This window comes from Sarcophilus harrisii, chromosome 1, assembly GCF_902635505.1.
Source record: "Sarcophilus harrisii chromosome 1, mSarHar1.11, whole genome shotgun sequence".
NCBI lineage: Eukaryota > Metazoa > Chordata > Mammalia > Dasyuromorphia > Dasyuridae > Sarcophilus > Sarcophilus harrisii.
Genome location: NC_045426.1, coordinates 60,066,249 through 60,085,803, shown reverse-complemented (window position 1 = coordinate 60,085,803; position 19,555 = coordinate 60,066,249). Strand labels below are relative to the sequence as shown.

The 19,555-nt window shown below is 42.0% G+C and overlaps 2 protein-coding genes across 4 annotated transcripts in view; one reads left to right on the top strand and one right to left on the bottom strand.

The window, feature by feature from the left end:
• Positions 1–6,328, top strand: part of ACAD9 (acyl-CoA dehydrogenase family member 9) — a 44,848-nt gene extending 38,520 nt beyond the window's left edge. For both annotated transcript variants that reach the window (XM_031956671.1, XM_031956669.1), the window contains 6 exons: positions 46–125; positions 1,375–1,501; positions 2,602–2,679; positions 3,863–3,991; positions 4,832–4,904; positions 6,050–6,328. In XM_031956671.1, the coding sequence (XP_031812531.1) occupies positions 46–125; positions 1,375–1,501; positions 2,602–2,679; positions 3,863–3,991; positions 4,832–4,904; positions 6,050–6,150 (588 nt within the window). In that variant the 3' untranslated portion in view covers positions 6,151–6,328. The remainder of the gene's footprint in view (positions 1–45; positions 126–1,374; positions 1,502–2,601; positions 2,680–3,862; positions 3,992–4,831; positions 4,905–6,049) is intronic.
• Positions 6,329–9,304: 2,976 nt separating this feature from the next.
• KIAA1257 (KIAA1257 ortholog) overlaps positions 9,305–19,555 on the bottom strand; it is a 76,470-nt gene continuing 66,219 nt past the window's right edge. The window contains exons 13-16 of one of the 2 annotated variants that reach the window (XM_031956638.1): positions 18,596–18,760; positions 17,981–18,178; positions 17,732–17,882; positions 9,305–9,707 (exon numbers count right to left, since the gene is read on the bottom strand). In XM_031956638.1, coding sequence (XP_031812498.1) covers positions 9,403–9,707; positions 17,732–17,882; positions 17,981–18,178; positions 18,596–18,760 — 819 coding nt within the window. In that variant the 3' untranslated portion in view covers positions 9,305–9,402. Of the gene's footprint in view, positions 9,713–17,731; positions 17,883–17,980; positions 18,179–18,595; positions 18,761–19,555 lie in introns of both variants that reach the window. The other variant, XM_031956645.1, reaches the window with a different exon arrangement.

The window sequence follows — 19,555 nt, the reverse complement described above, 5'->3', positions numbered from 1 at the left end:
AAGCCTTTAACTGGCATTTCATAGCTCTTTGTTTTATCTTTTTAGGGAACAAATGAGATCCTCCGTATGTATATTGCCATGACAGGACTACAGCATGCAGGCCAAATCTTAACAAAAAAAATCCGGTATGTATGCTTCTGGTGTTGGGAGCTTTTGAAGGGCCAAATGCTTTTAGTCACCGAATTCTTATTAGCTTATTCCCCAGTCCTAGCTTACACTAGGAAATAGAAGCAATAGACTTCAGATGTCTCCTCTCTCCCCTTACCCTCATCTAACCAGAAATCTGGAGCTCTAGAAGGAATAGGGGCCTGAAGGGAGAGGGATGTTGCTACTTTTTTCCCCTCCCTGCTTCTGAGAGAGCAGCTCTAAAACTACTTAGAGAAACATTCCCATCTACTTGCTACTCACTGCTGTTTCCAACTTAAAAAAAAATTCAGGATTACAAAATCCCCTTCAAAAACTAGTGTTTGAGCAACATTATCATCATTTCCGTCAGTATTGTTTCAGAACCTGAGACATACTTTTTTTTTTCCTCCAAGTAATTTTGCTTTCTGGACCAAATAAGTAAAATGTTTCTGCTACTGATTCATATAGGTGATGATATGTTGTTTTTAACATAAAAGAGATTTTTTAAATCCATTTTACAGACGAGAAAACAGGCTTAGGGAGGTTAATATGCAGCTGGTCTGTCTGCAGCTAGATTGGGCTTTCAGAGCCTCCTTCCTCCAAGGTAGGTCATTTCCCCATACCACCTTGCCTCTGAGTTAGATGTGGCCACAGAATTGCCCGAGGATGCTCCTGGGGTCAGATTATTCAAGCAGGCTTTGGAATTAGAATTCCTGAGCTGAAGGCCCAGCATCTTCCTGTAGTTACTTCTTAGCACTGGTCCCATCACTGAATCGATGCATCTCTGACCAAAGGGAGGGATACTTAGCTTGCCAAACCACCTCAGCAGCACTTCCACTGCATTCCCAAAATAATATATATTTTCTTCCAGTGTAACCCTAACCAAACTTCTTATGTTTTCTCTCAGTCTCTTTATCAGTAAAAATGAATATTATAACATCTGTCCTTTGTCCTCAATAACCTTATGAAAGGAGTTAGTACCTGCAAAATGGTTTGAAATTATATCTTTTATAAACTGTCACCCTTAGCACAGAAGAATATGTTGGGCTTGAATGATATTGTGACTAAGTGATCTGGATAGCAGACAATCTGTGTGGTGTACTCTCAACAGTCTTTCTGCTGAAATGCTGTTTTTAGAAATATGTCATCAAAGGCCTTTGTCAGAACTGTTGGCCATGGGCATGGCCATGACCAGCACAAAACTTTGATACCCAGCTTGTTGAGTAGGTTTGTGAAATCCCATTTCAGTGATATGAAGAAGGGGAACTTGAATGTTGTAATGGAACTTTTATCAACAAAATTTCAAGATAGCATGATGAAGAAGGCTGATTTTGGTCTAACGGGAAGAAATGGTATTGTGCATCCTAGTATGGAGGTGAGTATGGCTTTTATTCTTAGTCATTGATAGGTATAGATCCAAGAGACCATTGCTGGGGGGAGAGGGGAGGTGATGCAGGCCATAATGAACCCAGGGGATCCAGGGGATTAGGTTAGATTGGGGGGAGGGGTAACCCTGGGCTCTCTTCCTATCCTTAGCACAAGATAGATTCCTTTGCTTCATTTGAAGAATCCCCTGAATGAGACTTTGTAAGTCCCTTTCAGCTCTAAATCCTATGATTCCAATTTATTTCATTCATCTCTTTGATAATGTTTACATGGGAGATCCCAACCCACTTAGCTTTTCCTCCTCCTTAACAATCCACTCAAGTTCTGATTGACTTACTCAGGTGTCCCTAGTTCACAGACTAGACAACCTGTTCTTTTTTATCTCACTTATTGTTTTGCTTATTAATTACACATTCTTTTCAAATTCATTTGGCACAGTTACTCCAGATCACAGCATCTTAACCATTTATAGACCATATGCTCACGTACTTCCACAAGATTGGGGGAGGAGGTTCCTTTTCAAGCTCTTTATCTGTCTGCATTATTAAAGAACCTTTTCTAAAAAATCTTCCTACAGAAATCAATAAAATTAGGCACAAAATTATTTTTTTTTAATTTTAAAATTTGATTTAATGTATACAACCTTTTCCTTTTATAAAGCCATTCTACCTTACAGAGGGGGAAATAAATGGATTAAGAATACCAGATCTCTCTTTTTGAAGCCATAGCAAAATACAAAAAATCAAAACAAAATGGATTATATTTGGTGGACAAGTTGCTTGAAGCTCAGTTGTTTGCTACTTCGACTACTCAGTGTACCCATTCAGTAGACAGTGTCCATCTGTGGAGTATCTCTTCACTCCCTCAAGTGATGACCCTCTTGGGGCTAGGCTTGATTTTGGCGCTTACGGTTCACATGTGCTGCACAAGCAGGGAACACACAAAGTCAAGGTGGGAACACAGGAGTTGTAGAGAACTGGCAATGCTTTACTGTTTTGAACCCAGAGTAATGTTGATGAAATGTTGTTCAATTCAATTCCCTTTTCAAAATTATAAACTCTGCAGTCCTGTGTTCTGCTTTTCTTATAGGAGAGTGCAAGGCGATTAGAAGAAAACGTGTATTTTTTTGGGCGAACAGTAGAGATGCTGCTAAAGCGGTTTGGCAAGGTAATTAACTCTCTCTTTGGTCAGGGATGCATCTGTTCAGCAAAGGAACCAGGACTAAGAGAAAACTGCAAATCAGATGGGCCTTGCAGAAAAGTTCTTCACCTTTGAACTTCAACTCCCACCATTCTGGGAGGTTGCAAAGTAGCTTGTGTCAGAGTAGTCGCTGCCCTTTTTAAAAATGCTTCCATCCACAGAATGTGCTAGGTTTTTACCATGTGCTGCTCACCACAGCCCTGGGAAGGAGGTCAGATAACAGGGAGGAGAATGTTCTCCCTTGGGGGCTCAGCCTTCGTGCTGCCTCTGACCCAAGGCCTTCCTTTACCTTCCCTCTCTCTGGGGGGATCCTTCACTGCAACCTGTTCACTGAGCACACGTGGCATTCTATTTATTTCAGTGTGTCTTTTACTCTACCTACTAAATTCTAAGGCAGAGATTGAGCCTTACTCTTCCTCATTTCTATCCTAGATTTAAGCAGAAAGACTTCAGTGTTTATTTTAAAGAGCTTTCGTCATCACCTAGAGGATTTTAGAAACGTTCAAAAATGTTTGGGGCTTTCAGATCTCCTCCTTCTCTCCCAAGAATTAGGGAGATTTCTCCATCTTTGTAGCCAACAAAGACCCAGCTCATATGGCATGTTAAGTTCTTTGGTTGTAAAAAATTAAATTGGGAGGACTTATTAATCTTACTCTGTCAAGGCTTACCTAGGGAAAGGAGGCTCTTACTTGGTCTGTCTGTAGAAAAATTCCCCTAGAGACCAAGACTTAGCCAGCAGTTTTTAGTTGTTGTAGGCAAGTACAACAACTTATATTGATTCCTCATGAGGCCATCATGTAGAGGATCAGACAAGGACCTCGTCCAGTCACTGATAAAGCTTTCCCTCCATCATTGGTAAATCTGCATAGCTTGAAGCAGCAGATTGCAGGAGATCCTCAGAGGTTAAATGAGGAAATGTGCTGAATCTTTTATTATTTAGGGTGTTCACATAGAACTGATCTTTTTATTCTCTCCTTCTTGCTTATTGCAGTAGTTTTTGCTAAGATCTAGGCTCGTTCTCTACCTATGTAGAGGGTACTGTTTTTGCTCTTCTAATTCCCATTTAAAGACAAAGAACATCATCATGTTCTGAAGGTGATTGTGAATTTCCAGTGATCTTTTCTGTGTTAATATAACTCCCTTTTCTTAGACTATTGTGGAAGAGCAGCTGACCATGAAGCGAATGGCAGACATTCTGATTAACTTGTACGCCATGACTGCTGTCCTTTCCAGATCGAGTCGTTCTGTACGTGTCGGGCTACGCAACCATGACCATGAAGTGAGTATGTGAGAGAGGCGAAGGGTACAGGCAATTTTTCTCTTCTAAGTTCAGTACATATATGGTGAACTCCCTTAACCACTTGCTTTCGGTATATTGTTTTTGAAATACAGATGGTTTTGGAGATGGAAGCATTTCTTTGGGAAATAGGTTTGATCACTACAGTTTGCTAGTAAGCAACATGATCGGTAATTAAAGGGTTTGGTTCTCCAGTTTTAGTTTTTCCTGCAGGAAAAAAATGAGTTTTTTTATATTTAGTGGTTCTATAACATTTTTCCCCGGGGAAGTAAAAGGAATAGCATTCATCTGTCAGCCAAGGTAGAATTGTTTTCAACAATTCATTTTGTGACTTTGGACATAACACTTCCTCTTGGGAGCTTCATATGTGAAATGAGTCAGATGGTCTCTGATGCCCTTTTTCTCATTATAGGTGTGATATAATGACTATTATGGAACTTCACAATTCATCAGTTACAACTCAGTTTTAATCAGTAATCAAGAAGAGGGATAGGAGCAACAAATGATATAAAAAAAGGAACCCTAAGCCCTTGTCAAAAAGCTCCAGAGCTAGCATACTCCTCACTCTCCTCGCTTGCTTGGAACCAGACTGGGGTCACCATTTGTGACTTCAGGACCATCTCTGCTTTAGAAACCCCAGAGATGCCTACCCACATATGCCTTACCTCTTCCTCTTCTCATCTTCCCTGGCATATATGCTCGGGTCCTCATTTGCTCAGCTCCTACTCTCATTGGCCCAGTTCACCCCAAATTGAGGGTTTAATTTGTTTAAAAGAAGAACATTTTTAATCTGTTAATGTTTATATATATTTTTTGTGCTAGGTTCTGCTGACAAATATTTTCTGCACAGAGGCATATTTCCAGAATCTTTACAACATGTCTCAGTTAGAAAAATGTAAGTAATGTGGGCACTAAGACTCAGTCAGGTACTGGGACTTTTGACATAGGCTATTGGTTATGGAGATGGGCTATTTCTGAATTATTCTTGATTTTCATTAAGGAATAATTAGCACATTTTCAAATTAAGGTCTTGTTCATGCTCATTCACACCAATCATTTAGCCAAACTAAATGCCCCTTCACATTTCTTTAATTCCTGCTAGTAAAAAATAATCTTAGAAAAATATTTTTAAAGAATGTATCTTCTTTCATGATAGAACCATAGCAACAACAAAAAGACCTAATGAATCTTGCTATATCCCCCTGTAATGAAAATGAGCTGGATGTTTCCCATGAGCTTAAGACAATCAAACAAGACTGCTTTAGTGAGACCTACAGGGTATGTATTGTTGGGCATAGAAGTATAAGACAGAAGAATACCAGTTCTTGACTGGAACTTCTCCACAATACAGCTATTTTCTTGGGCGTTTCTCTTCAGACTGCCCAGGAAGGGGAGCCTTGTGTAATTGTCCCAGAGTGATGTTGATGAAATGGCGATAAGATCACTACATCAAACTGTTGTTATTATTGAACCATACTCCAGGAGCCTTATTAGGAGAGAAGTTGCTAGAAAAGAGAGCAGGAATTTTGTTTTCCATTTTTATCAGTAGCTGCTTATAGCTAAGAACATGATCCTTTCTCTTTGCTCTGAATTCTACAGATATTTATCTAGAAAAGTTATGGGGATTGCCACATTCTTGCCTATCCCAGATGGGAATGCAGCAGCTAAAAGTGTTCTCATAGTCACAGGCTGGGAGCATTGGGATGGTCAGGGGAGAGTGACAGTCAGGCCTAATTAAGACTCCCTCCATTTCTTGGGGCATTTGTGTTACCTCTCCCTCTTAGACTTCCCATGAACCAGCCTTACTACTCATGCTTGATTAGGGACGACATCAGTTTCATTCCATGCTCTCCTGAAGAGAAGGTGCCTTAGGGTGATCACCTGGGTCCACAGCAGTCTGATGCCCAGGAGTCAGCTTAGACAGACTGCTTTTTTCAGCTCTAGTGCAGAGATTGGTCACCTTTTCTCAAATGCTGTAATGGTAATATTCACATAGTCTTTATCATCTAGTTTGCTGATTTTTTTATTTGTTTTTTTAAGATTCTTCTGAAAATCTAGATGAACACGTTAAAAAAGCTGCCCGGCAGATACTGAGTAATAGATGCTTCCCATGTGCTCATCCTTTGGAAAGGCTATACTGACAAGAGGGGAAAGTGCTCCTGGAATCCATATATGATTATGATCAACCATATCTTTGAATATCATCAGCTTGTAAATTTATATGGGTCTGATTTAGAATGACAATTGCCCTTCTTTTTAAACAGAATAAAGTAAGTAATAATTATGAAAAAGTTTTATTAAAAAAATTTTAAAGCTCTATTTAATTCCTTTTCTCAGGTCCCTAAAGGGACTCCATCTCGCCTTGAGCATGGTCCTAAATTTCTGAAACCGAGGACTGTCCTAGCACAGTCTCTTTCCACATGATTTGTCTTCCTTCCCAGGCAGAGAATGAAGGCTGATAAAGGGGTTTAAGAATCCCGACTTGACAAGTTCTTGGAAAGGAAAGAGTCAGCTTGGTAATAGCTGTATCTTCTGGACTTTGCTCTTAAGATTAACTTTCCCAGTTCTTAGAGCTGGAAAGGCAGCATGACCTGTGGTGGGAAGAGCCCTGGGTTAGGCCAGAGTTGGAAAGTGGGGGGAATCCTGTCTCTGGGGCACACTGTCCATGTTCAGACCGCCTTGTTATGACCAGAATTAGCACTTCTTAGTCTGCCACTAGCTGCTTGACTGCTAGTGAAAGAGGGACTTGGGGTCTCCTCAACCTCGATTATCCCCGACCTCAATAAATTTCTAAGAAAAGCAAATGTTTTGCTTGACCAAAGCCTCAACCTAAGATTCATCCTACTCTTCCTCAAGTTAAACTTCAAAATGTTACCAGAACCCACACTCCAAACCTAATTGGAGGAAGGGACCTCTGGGACCCTCTAAGCCAACCCCCACCTAAAAAGGAATCTTCCCTCCCATATGCCAGACAAGAAAGAAGAGGCCCAGTGTGAAGGAATCTGCTGTCTCAGGAGAAATGGGGCAGCCCTTCGGGACAGCTCCACTTGTCAAAAAGTTTCTCTTAAACATGAATCCTCTATAAAGGCAATTAGTGCTTATGGGTCCCTGTCTGTCCATGGGCCAAGCAGACTGAATCTTACCTTTTTACATCATGCCTTCCCTCTCCTTCTTTAGGCTAAAATGCCACAAGTGAAGGGAGCAGATAGAGCACCAGCCCTGGAGTCAGGAGGACCTGAATTCAAATCTGGCCTCAGACACTAATACTTAACTAGCTCTGACCCCGGGCAAGTCACTTAACCCCAACTGCCTCTCAAAAACAAAAAAAAACCAAAACAGAAATAAAAAGCCCAATTGCTTCAGCCAGTCTTCACCCAGCATGAACTTGGAGCCCTTCCCCCTCATTCTCCTCTGGACATTCTGACTTCGTGGTGTGTTTCCCAAAATGGCAGTTACTCCAGAGGGAGCCCCAAGGGCAGGACCTGGGGAGATGCTTTTCTTCCTATGACCTGAGAAGGCTGTGTGGCCACCTGGGACATCCCTGGCTTCTGGGATCTGAGGACCCGGGTCCAACCCCACCTCTGTAGCTGTGACAGGGACTTCACCTCTCTGGTCTCTGGCCCTCGAGGGCCCCTCCAGCCCTCACTCTGCGATCCTAAGGCTGCTGTGCTACATTACTCACTCCTTGATGTGTGGGCCTAAAACTAGGCACTGCTAGGCCAGAGCATCTGTAAGTGGTTGATTCCCTTTCTCTTTCCAATCCCAGACTTTACCAGAGCAGTTGAGCCAGTTCAGTGGCAGCATACCAATGAGAAGGTCTGACCTCAAGCCCACTAACACCAACTGTCATTTTTGCCAGTTTGTTGAGTAGGAGGTAAAACTTGAGCTGTTTTAATTTTTGTTATTCGGTCATTCGCTCATGTCTGACTCTTTGTGACCCCATTTAGGGTTTTCTTGCCAAAGATACCAGAATGCCTGATGCCATTTCCTTCTCCAGCTTATTTTACAAATGGGGAAATTCAAGGTAAACAGGGTTTGATGACTTGCCCACGGCTCACATTGCTAGTAAGTGTCTAAGATCAAATTTGAACTCGGGGCTTCTTGATTTCAGGCCCAGCATTCCTTACCCACTGTATCATCCAGCTGCCCCTCATCGACTTGTTTTAATTTGCATTTCCCTTCCTAGAGGTTTTGAACATTTATTTTTATAAGTTGTTGATAGCTTTGTAGTTTTTTCTGAAAACTTCACTGCTTTGACCATATATCTGTTGGGAAATAAATGTTTCTTTGGCAAGATCTGTTGTTAATGGAGATGAGCTGACTCATGATCAGTGACTCCTATTTTAAAAGTTAGTAATAAACAGACTCTAACAGTTTGGTATTGTGGAAAGTGCTTGATTTGGAATCAGGACCGTGGTTCTAACCCAGCTCCACCACTTAATACCTTAACCTCTGGAGGCCTCTGTTTCTTCATCTACTGAAAGAAAGTCATACTTCGAACAATCAGTTGGTATTTGTGAACCTCATTAAAATCCTACCCCTCCAGGTGCTGATAATCAACCCTACTACAAAACAGACCAAAATCACCATATAGCTGCTGCCTCATTCCCCCAAGACACAAAAGCAAATAAAAAACTGATAGTTTTCTGGTATGTAGATAGAGATTAATTTGGCCATCCTGGGCAGAGTCAGATAAAGCTCTAAGTGGTGCTCCCAGGGGGGTCTTCCTGTTCGAAAACAGTTTCTTCCTGTCCTTTGCTCACATTTGGTCAGCCGTTGGATAAAGTGTGGCCACGGCAGGGCCCCAAACAAGAAGGGCGAGGAATATGACTGAGGCCGTTGTTAATTGATCAGTCAGTTAACAAGCAATTATCAAATGCCAGCCAAGGGGCAAGAGAAAGAGAAAAAGTCTACTCCAGGAGCTGGCTCTCTCTGAAGCAGCTTAACCACCATCCCTCTCCCCCAAGTATTCTAAGGCTAAGTCTTGGAAGGTCATGCTGGGAGGAGCCCTTTCCATTAGTCACAAATACTGTAGCCATAATGGTGATTTTCTCTTAACTCCATAACTGTAAATAGATCTGGTTTTTTGAAGATTCCCAAATCTAAACCTGCTGTGCTTTTACCATGATAAGCACGAGACCCCAAAGGACAGAACTATGGAACTTTGCCTTTCTCAAGGCCTCTGTTGCCTTCGGTCGATGGAAAGACTCTGATATCAGCTTTTTCTGGAGCCAGATCAGCCATAACAGTAGAATTTCCAAAACAGAAGAACACTGGGCAAAATCTCTTCCTCTCTTTATAACTCTTTATTCATCTATAGAATAAGGCTTGACTAAGGTGGCTGCCAACTCAAAATCCTATCATCTTATGGGTGAATTTAGGATCACAGACACTTATGACAAGAAAGGGTCCCAGGAAATGTGAAAGGCCCTTCTATCACTTGCTGCTGCCTTCCATTGCCGGCCTCTAAATTTGAGAGGAGGAGCCAGGTATGCCTTCTGCCTCCTAACTCCATCTTCCTCTGGGAGCCTCCCCTGAAGAAAGGAAGTTTTGGGCTTCTGGGCATCTTCCCTCTGCCCCAACACAAGGCAGCGTCCATCCCCTCCTGCCGACCCAGGACCCCAGTCAGGATGCAGAGCCCCTCCGGTGGAGAAGAGTGAGCTAGCCTTTGGCTTCAAGCTTCTGGTTCTTGCTGTGTCTATGCTTGAGAGAAGAAAAAGAGAAAAGTTCATTGGGGAACGTGACATCTGTCTGTGGTTGTGCAGGCTTCCGTCTCCAACTACTGTTTTCCTGCCTAACCTCCAAGCTTTGGAGGAAAGACGGTTAAATTAGATCATCCCCTCTCCCCCCAGTCTGGCCCTGTGGCTGGTCTCCAACCTCAGCTGGGGCTAGAGGAGCGATGTCCTCCAATTAGGGAGGAGCAGTCTCACACCGTCATACCTTTAACTTCCTGGTAACTGAACTCCTTTAGCAAACCCCATTCTCCACCCCACCCCCCACCCGAGTTCTCTGTCTTATCTCCCTCCATTGTCCCACCCTCAGATGTCCACCAGTTATCACCTACCCTTCCACCGTGCCCTCTGGAATGCCTCTTCCATAAGCAAGTAACCTCGTTATGCTGAATCTTTTCCTCTCCCATCCTGCTCCAAATTATTGCTGAAACCTGGCTTTCCTCCGATGACAGCCTCCCCAGCCGCCCTTTCCATAGGGGCTGTACCTTTACTGTCTCCTCATCTCACCAGTGGGGGCAAAGGAGTTGGGATCCCTCTTGCTCACAAAGCTGCTCCTAACTTCTCCCCCATCTCCATCACTCAGTAACCTCTCTTACTGTGAGGTTCATGCTGTTCCTGAGACCAGTCTAAATCCTGGTAGCCCCAGTGCTCTCCCCTTCCTTCCTTGTCCCCAGCTGACTCACAGTTTTTTTCTTCTCAACTCCTGCCTTCCTACGAGGGGACTGTAACGTCCATACTGACTCTCCCTCAAACACCCGAGCCCTCACTCCCTCAATCCACTCCCCTCCCATGAGCTACTACTCAATCCCACTTCAGCCACACACACAGAGACGAACATATCTGTAATCATTACCCACCGGTGAACCGCCTAGATGCTCAAATCCACCAGCCAACCATAATCTTAATTTTTCATCTCTCCTTCTGCCTTCCCTTACAGAAACTACTCTGTCCACACCATGACCTCCAGTCCCTTGACCTCTCGTTCTCTTCTATGCCATCTCTCTGAACCAGTCACTCTTTGCTCTTTTCCTCATCTAACCCCTGGTAAATCAATTCAGTTCTACACTATTCTCTCTTGAATCCCTAGTCCCCTTATATTACTGATTGTGCCCCGGTAAATCTCAGCCTTGGATCAACCCCACCACTCACCCCCTTTCCTCCTACACATGCTGATGAATAAAAATGGAGAAAATTATATAACTGCTCTAAGTGAATGTTAAGCAGACTTTCATTGTTGCTTAGATTGTCCTGCTACCAACTCGATGTTCCATTCTGCACATAGGCTCTTATAGACCTTTTCTTCCCTTTTCAGACTAGCTCTATTCTCTCAGCTGAGAACCTTGCTTCAATTTGACAGAAAAACCGAAGCCAGAGTAAGCTCCCTCTTCTCCTTTCTTGTCTTGTATCATTTACATTCCTTCTACCACTCTCCTTCAACCTTGTCTCATAAAGGAGTAGCCTTTTTCCCTTTACCTGCACAAGTGATCCCATTCCGTCCTGTCTCCTCCAACAGATTGACCCCTTTGTCATCTTCACTGCCCACCCACAGGCCGTCTCCCTCATCCTGAAAAAACTTTCATTTGAGCTTTCCAGCCCCACTATCCTATATCCCTTTGGTATTTGGGGGCTCAATTCCTCAAAGACTTTGTACAAGAGGTCCTTCCATTTTCTCTCCACTGACTGACACTGACACACTCTCTCTCCCCCCCCCCCAGACTCCATCTCTCTTTCTTTCTCTCCCTCTCCCTCTCTTTCTCCCTCTTCCTCTCTCCCTCTCTCCCTCCCCCTCTCTCTCTCTTTCCCTCCCTCTCTCTCTCTACCCCAGACTCCATCTCTCTCTCTCTCTCTCTCCTCCAGACTCCATCTCTCTCTCTCTTTCTCTCTCTCTCTCCCAGTCTCTCTCCCAGTCTGTCTCTCTCTCCCAGTCTCTCTCTCTCCCCCCCAGACTCCATCTCTCTTTCTTTCTCTCCCTCTCCTTCTCCCTCTCCCTCTCTCTCTCTCCCTCTCTCCCTCCCCCTCTCTCTCCCTTTCTCTCCCTCCCCTCTCTCTTCCTCTCTTCTCTTCCTCTCTCTCTCTCCCTAGACTCATTCCCTCTCTCTCTCTCTCTCTCTCTCTCTCTCTCTCTCTCCCAGTCTTCTCTCTCTCTCCCTCTCTCTCTCTCTCTCTCTCTCTCTCTCTCTCTCTCTCTCTCTCTCCCAGTCTCTCTCTCTCTCTCTCTCCCAGTCTCTCTCTCTCTCTCTCTCCCAGTCTCTCTCTCTCTCTCTCCCAGTCTCTCTCTCTCTCCCAGTCTCTCTCTCTCTCTCTCTCCTCCCAGTCTCTCTCTCTCTCTCTCTCCCAGTCTCTCTCTCTCTCTCTCTCTCTCTCTCTCTCTCTCTCTCTCTCTCTCTCCCAGTCTCTCTCTCTCTCTCCCGAGTCTTCTCTTCAGTTCTCTCTCTCTCCCAGCTCTCTCTCTCTCTCCAGTGTCTCTCTCTCTCTCTCTCTCCCGAGTCTCTCTCTCTCCTCTCTCTCTCCCAGTCTCTCCATTCTCTCTCTCTCTCCAGTCTCTCTCTCTCTCCCAGTCTCTCTCTCTCTCTCTCTAGCTCTCTCTCAGTCTCTCCTCTCCTCTCCAGATCTCTCTCTCTCTCCTTCATGTCTACTCTCTCATATCTCCTCATCTTGCTCTCATCTCTCCAGTCTGACTCTCTCTCTGCTCTTCCCACTTCTCAATCTCTTCTGCTCAGTGCAGCTCTCTACCATGTACTCTCTCCAAGGTCTCCTCTTCTCATTCTCCCTAGTCTGCTTCTCCAGTCTCTCTCTTGCTGCATCTCTCTTCACTCTGCGACCTCTCTCTCATCTAGGCACTATCTGGCGATCCTCAAGATGATCTCCTTAGAGCTTTCAATTGACATGTCTACATCATGCTTCTGATCTCCTACTTGTCCATCTCTCAGCCTTATCTGCATTTCACACACTTTTCAGTTCTTGACTAGATGTCCGCGTACGCTCTTAGTTAACATGCTTCCACATAGGGAACCTCCCTTGCCCTCAGATCTACCAGCTCCTCTAGTCACCTGAGATTCTTCCTAGCAACACCTCCTCCTCTCAGCTCACTCCTAGTCATCGTTTCCTCATTTCTCCCCTTCATGCAAGCTGCCTTCGAGGCTCCGCTTACACCTTTGCTTAGCATCTCTCCAATAGGCTCCCTTTTCTGACATTGCTGCCACTTTAGCAGGCTCGTGCTCCACTCTTATGCCTTGCATCACTAGCAAGCTAAAGCTTCTTGTTGGAATACATGGAAGCCCTGCAGTGCTGCTGGAGATCCTGCTCTAGTGACCTGCAGAATGATCTCTCATTGAGAGATGGTTCAAGGACTGCAAGACGTATTGCTTTCCTCACCTCTCTCCCTCTTCCCTCTGCCTCCAATTCATCTCATTCCCAGTCTGCGACACCTGTGTCAGCAAAGGCTGCCCTGCAGCTCCTTCCAGATGTTATGATCCACAGCTGTGGAGGCTCTTGGAGAATTGACCTGCCCCTTAACAGCTTCTGGTGAATCTGCCAACTTCCAATCTTTCCCTACTAGGCCATCTTCCCTTTAGCTACTAAAGCAATTTTCCTAAAGTTACAAAATGTCACCTCCTCCTACTCAATAAACTCCATAGCTCTGTGACCTCCAAGATCAAATACAAAATGCTCAGTTAGCCCTCAAAGCCCTTCCTGACCAAACCCCTTCCCACCTTTCCAGTCTTCTTACACCTTCTGCTCTAATACATACCCTGATCTAGTGACAATGACCTCTGGGCTATTTCCTAAACAAGACCTTCTGTCCTGGCCTGGGCCCCGTTGTACCCCCTCCTTCCTGCTCTAATGGCTTTACCTTTAAGTCTCAACTAAAATCCTGCCTTTTACTGGAAGCCTTTCCCAACCCCTCTTAATGCTAGTGACTTCCCTCTGTTAATGACACTTGATTCTCATCATTTGAGGTAGTTATGTTCTGTAAAGTTGCTGCAAACACTGAATTAGCAAATATTGAACCATTGCTCCTAGGAGAAATAACACAGTTTTATTTCAGCATTTTCCCAAGAGACCTCACGTACACATCAACAGATTTCCTCTTCTTGTTTCTGACTGTACCACATGATTGATTTCATTAACACTGAACTCAAAGCCAATAGTGGTAAAACTTTTCTAATAAATGTTTTTTCCATTAGGACAATCTTAACTTCCTTATGCTTAGAAACACTAGCCAGCACTTCAGTTCCACACTTGGGGACCAGTTTAAACAGTGAAAATCACCAACAAAAGTGCAAAAAATGTAACACTAAATCAGCCACAAAAAGATACCTGTTTACAGTATGAAAGCTCAAAGAAGAAGGCAAAGCATCGCCTTATTCCATCTCAGCTAGGATTGGTACTCTGCACATGACCGTGAAAGCATGAGTATTGATTTTGAAATAAATTTTAGCAAGTAAGCAAATTTGCAAATATGGAATCTGTGAATAATAAGGATCAACTGTATTTCTCATTTATCCTATATATAACTTGCTTTGTATATATTTTCTTGTATGTTATCCATCCCCTTAGATTGTAAGCTCCTTGAGGGCAGGGATTATTTTTTCCTCTTTTCCTGGTACATAATAGTAGCTTATTGATTGATTGGGTTGATATTTATATCATTATCTAGGAACCATGGAGCAAGAACCAATGGCAATTCATTCGTTAAACAAGTTTGACTTCAAGTAATTCAGAATTTAGAAGAAAATATATTTTAGCATAATGATAATTGGCAACATATATTCAGTGATATTAATGTAACATCTTCAAAAAGAAATTTGTCGAAAGTTGTGAGCCTAAAAGTATCATCCTGACATTGAAATGCTAACTGAATTTCAGTGATTAGTAATAAGTCCTCTGCAAGGAATTTTACAAAAATAGGATAAAGAGATTCATTTTTTAAAAAATTCTGGGAAAATGTAGAGCCAGTCTAACTACTCTTTTCACTAGGTAGGATTTGAAATATACTGTAGTGCACTAGATAGATATACTCAAAGGGCAGGGAAGACCTCATCATTGTGATAGAGCTACATCGTTCTGTAAAGTCCCCAAATTAATTGTCAGCTCCATTTGATGGCTGGATCTGCTTTTCCTCTGAATTTGGTATGACTGTGGAGGAGCTATCTCTATCAGCAGAGATTTGCTTGATTTTTTTTCATCCTTTGGAGCTCTACAAATTTCCAATATTCCATGTTATGCTGGCGGATTGTGTTTCCATTTACATTCAGACTGTGTGGTTTTTTTTAGTAGCAATGATACAAATCTACTCTCCTTCTGTCAGCTACAGGTACACAAATACTCCTATTTCTTAGCCTAATTAAAAAACTTGAGTGAAGATCGCTTATACATTTTATACATTAATGAACACACATTTCACATCCCATTCCTTAGGAGAGGATGTGAGATGACTATGGGGGAGCTTTCCCCTTTTAGTTTGGAGGTTTCATCACAAACTTTGGAACTGTATAGTGAGTGACGACGTATGGGAATGCCGGAATTACAAATGATGTCAAGGTCCCTGTGGGCACTCTGAACTACATGCATGACTGGCTTTGTCCTGGATGCTGGAAGCTACGATCAAAGAGCTAAAGCTAGGAAATTAATGGATAATTTGAGGCAGGTGTTTTGTTTCCTTATGTTTTCACAAACTAAACCATGGGCAGGATGAGAGACAGCCTTCTAGGTTCTGAGGGTTATATATGTCCTACAAAGCTCTCCTCTTCAAACTTGTTTACAATCTTTAAGAAAACCATTCTAAATGAAATGAAGCATCTGTGAAATTATGTCTATTTCTAGAATAGCATTTAATGAGCTGGTTGAGCTCTATGGAAATAGTGTCACTGGGGGAAAAAAATCTAACCAACCAACAAAACAAATTTCTTTGAAAAAACAGTCCAGTAATTTCCATAGACAATGAAAATGCTTATTTACATATTTCTAAATATCTCTATAAATAGGCTCAGCAGCATCTAATTATACTTAAACCAATGTCCTTGGTGGCAGGATATCCTATAGGCATCTGAAACTCAATAGATCCCCCCAAAAGGCATCATCCTCCCCTCTCCAACTTTCCTATGTCTCTGAAGGGCACCGCCACATTTTCCTAGTCATGCAAATTCACAATTTAGAGTCACTCTCAGCCTCTCTTTTGCGTTCACCCCACATATCCAATCCATCACTAGTTCATGTCCTCATTCTTTCCTGGAACCCAATGGAAGACTCATAGCCAGAGAGTTCAAACATTCTTTTTACAATAAATATCTCAATACCCACAGTAAGAAGACATTCTCCCCTGCCCTCTTCCAAAAAAAAAAAAACCCAAAACCAACCAACCAAACAAAACAAAGTCATTAGGAAGAATTTCCCTAAAGCCTCAAAAGCCCCAAAGTTTTTTAAAAACTGTTTTTATAAATCTCTTTTTGACCAAAAGATACAACAAGATTCTAGACCATCCCACCTGGAGGCAGTTAACCCCAAATGCCCCAGATCTGTTTCACAATATCCTTGTTCTCCATAGCCCCCAGTTGATGCTATGGGAATAATGTCATCAGGCAATTACCTCCCCAATTCTATCAGACTACTGGCCAACAGCAAGATATTTAATGTTCTTTGAAACAGACCACTTCCTCCCTTTCTAGCTCAACACTTTACTCACCCCTCCACATAATCTATAATCCAGTTATGCTTTCCTATCACTGTCCCTTATATGTGATGCTCCTTTCCAAAGTCATCTCAGCTGCTATGGTCTTTCACTTTAAGATAACTACCTTCCATCTAGTATGGTATCTCCCACATTAGAATGTTAACTCCTTGAGAGCAGGTACTATTTTTGTCTTTCTTTGTACCCCTGAGACAGTGCCTGATATATAGTAAGCACATTACTTAAATGCTTATAGACTAAGGATCAGAAAGAAAAAAGAATTCATTTAAATCATTAATAAAGAATAGACTGATAACATAAGAGAAGCAAAAATGAAATCAGGTCTGTGGTCTTTGTGGTATCCTCCCGGTGTCAGGAGAAGAAAGGGCCCTAGTTCATTCACTGAGTGAGCTCACTCATGGTAAATATATGGGAGGATACAGATGCAAAGTAAACAGACATTGATGGCTTATAATCTTTAATACTGGAACGATCACCCAAATCAATGGAGTCACAGATCCATTTGGGTATTGCCATTAGTGGAACTAAAACAAGTATTTATTAAGCATTGGCAGGATGCTAAGCAATTTACAAATATTAATGGAATTTAAAGAACTTGTTTTCCCAAAGATTAGTCCATGACACAGGCCCTCCACAGTCCTTATAACATAATCATCAAATCCTTGCAAATAAATCTTAAACTAAATTGGATTGCTACTTTTCCTAAAATGTCTCTTTGATTGTTAATCGCCACTGCCCTAAACCAAATGCTCATCACCTTATGTGTGGTTTGCAATATTTGTTTTCCCAATCTAAATTCATCCCACACACAGAATCTTAGAGGACTGACCTCCCTATTCAGTGCAAGAATCTCCTTAACTACCTTCTTGAGGTTTAGAATAATTATGGGCTTCAAAACACACAGCTTCTAATCACTAGTCACTTTCCTTATATCATAGGATTAACCGAATATATCAAACTGATTAAAATTATCAGAAAAAATCTCAAAAACAACATGAGTACAAAGATAAAAATAAAGGAGATAAGGAGGGGTTGATTCAAGAAGATTTAAACCTCTTGACACCAAATGTGTGACCAGCAGCATGTCATCTGATCTCTCTGTTTCCTCATCTTTTAAAAAAAGGATGGATGGATTAAAAATCACACCTTTAGTCTCTACCTTGCAGGGATGCTGTGAGACCCCCATTAAAAGATGTGCAGAGTGCTCTGCAACCTTCAAAGGGTTTCACAAATGTCAGATATTATCCAAACCTGGGGAAAGCATGAAGGAACATTGATTTTGAAATTATTTGTTTTTACCTGTTGCAGAAAATTTTTCCACAGGAAGAAGTAGAGTAGAAGGTGGTTTCTTGTAAAGGTCAAAATCCAAATGCCGCTGTTCCCACTTCATCCTCTCCCTAACAAGGAAAGGCTTTAGGATATAAACAAACAAACTATTCTCTTGCCATGGCTAAAATGGAAAGAAAAAAAAAGTAGAAAGAAATATTGTTATTATGGATGAGGAAACTGATCTCTATATGGGAATCACTTTGCCTAACAAAATATTACCTCTTTTAATTCTTCTATCCGACTTGGATCTGGTTTCTTGGGATGTTGATTACTTTCATAACTAGTCTGATATCCAGGGACTTGAAATCCTTCTGGAGTAAGCCAGAACTTAGATTTGGGTTTCTTACGGGTCAGGCCCACAGGTTCTGGAAAGGATCCAAGGTATTCTTTAGAGTAAGTGAACCTTTTTTCTCGTTCCTGTAAAGAATGTAATGAAATTTTAAAAGAAAAGAAACAAGCACAAACCTTGGAAAATGACTTACTTCAGTAGAATTGACTCGAGGCAAGGGATGAGGGGGTGAAAGGGTGCAGTATACAGACTTTGTTGCTGTAGTTTTCCATCCAGCCTTAGATAAATGAATTAATTATCTATTATCCTCTTAGGTGGGGGTTTTGCAGAAAGTTCAAGAAGTTATGATTCCTTTTCATTCTATCTCTTAAAAAAGACTTGAGAAATGTGGAATTATTTTTAACCACAAAAACTGAAAAGATTCTGGGAGCTTTTGGATGGCCAACGAGCCTCTAAGTGTGAGCAGGCAATGGAGGGAAAATGATTCCTGATTCCCAATTTCATACACAGACACCCAGTATCAACAAGAAGTGGACCACACTCACCTTGTCCATCTGAGCAACCAACTGCTGCTTTGCCAGCTCCCCTGAATTGAACTTATGAGTGCTGTAGTTATGTATGGATTTCCCATCAGCAGGAAGAAATCTGATTGTTTTCACTTTAGGTCGCTGGGAGATCTTTCTAGATAGAGCTGCTTTAAAAAAGTTTTTCTGAAAAGAAATGCCAGGGCTTAAGTTTTACCCATCTACATAATACATTTCCATTCCAAGACCCCATGATAACTATTCTATTTACTCAGGAAATTAAGCTGTCATATTTAGCTAGATATTAAGTCATAAGAATCTTTTGCTATTATAGCTGCCATCCCAACAATACTTGGTATTTACAGATTTAGAATGGAAAGTTGTAAAGATCATTTAACGCACAATAGTGCAATCCAACAAGCCCTGATTAAGCACTTATTAGTGATAAGGTAGGCCACCAAATAGGATACAGAAGTGCTAAACCCCTCCCCCAAATGTGTTGGGGTTTCAGAACTCTATCAAACTTGGGGACCATTTCAGGATGATCTATCAAAAATTTATACCAAAAGCATATTGAAGTCTTTGAGATAGATTGTCTCAAAAGAATAAGTAGACTTACGCTATCTCCAAATCAAAAGGCAAAGATTTTATTACACTGCTGACAGTAGGCTAAAGCCATATGGGGTTTTAGCAATTAACTAGGAGGAAGATGAACATTAAAATCCCTACTGGAACTCAGAATTAACCAACCAGGAGGAAGACGCCATTAAGGAGGAAGATGCCATTAAGGCTTGGCAAGTTCTAATGAACCCACAATGCTACAAGGCAGGCTACATTACTTTAAAAAAGGGGGGGGTTTAGTGGGGATTATGTTATTGACTGGTGGGCTAACTTTAAAAAAGAGTTTAGGGTATAAAACACCCTAAAATAGCAATAATAAGGAGAAAGATACCACAAAGTATGGCAAGTTCCTAGAGAATC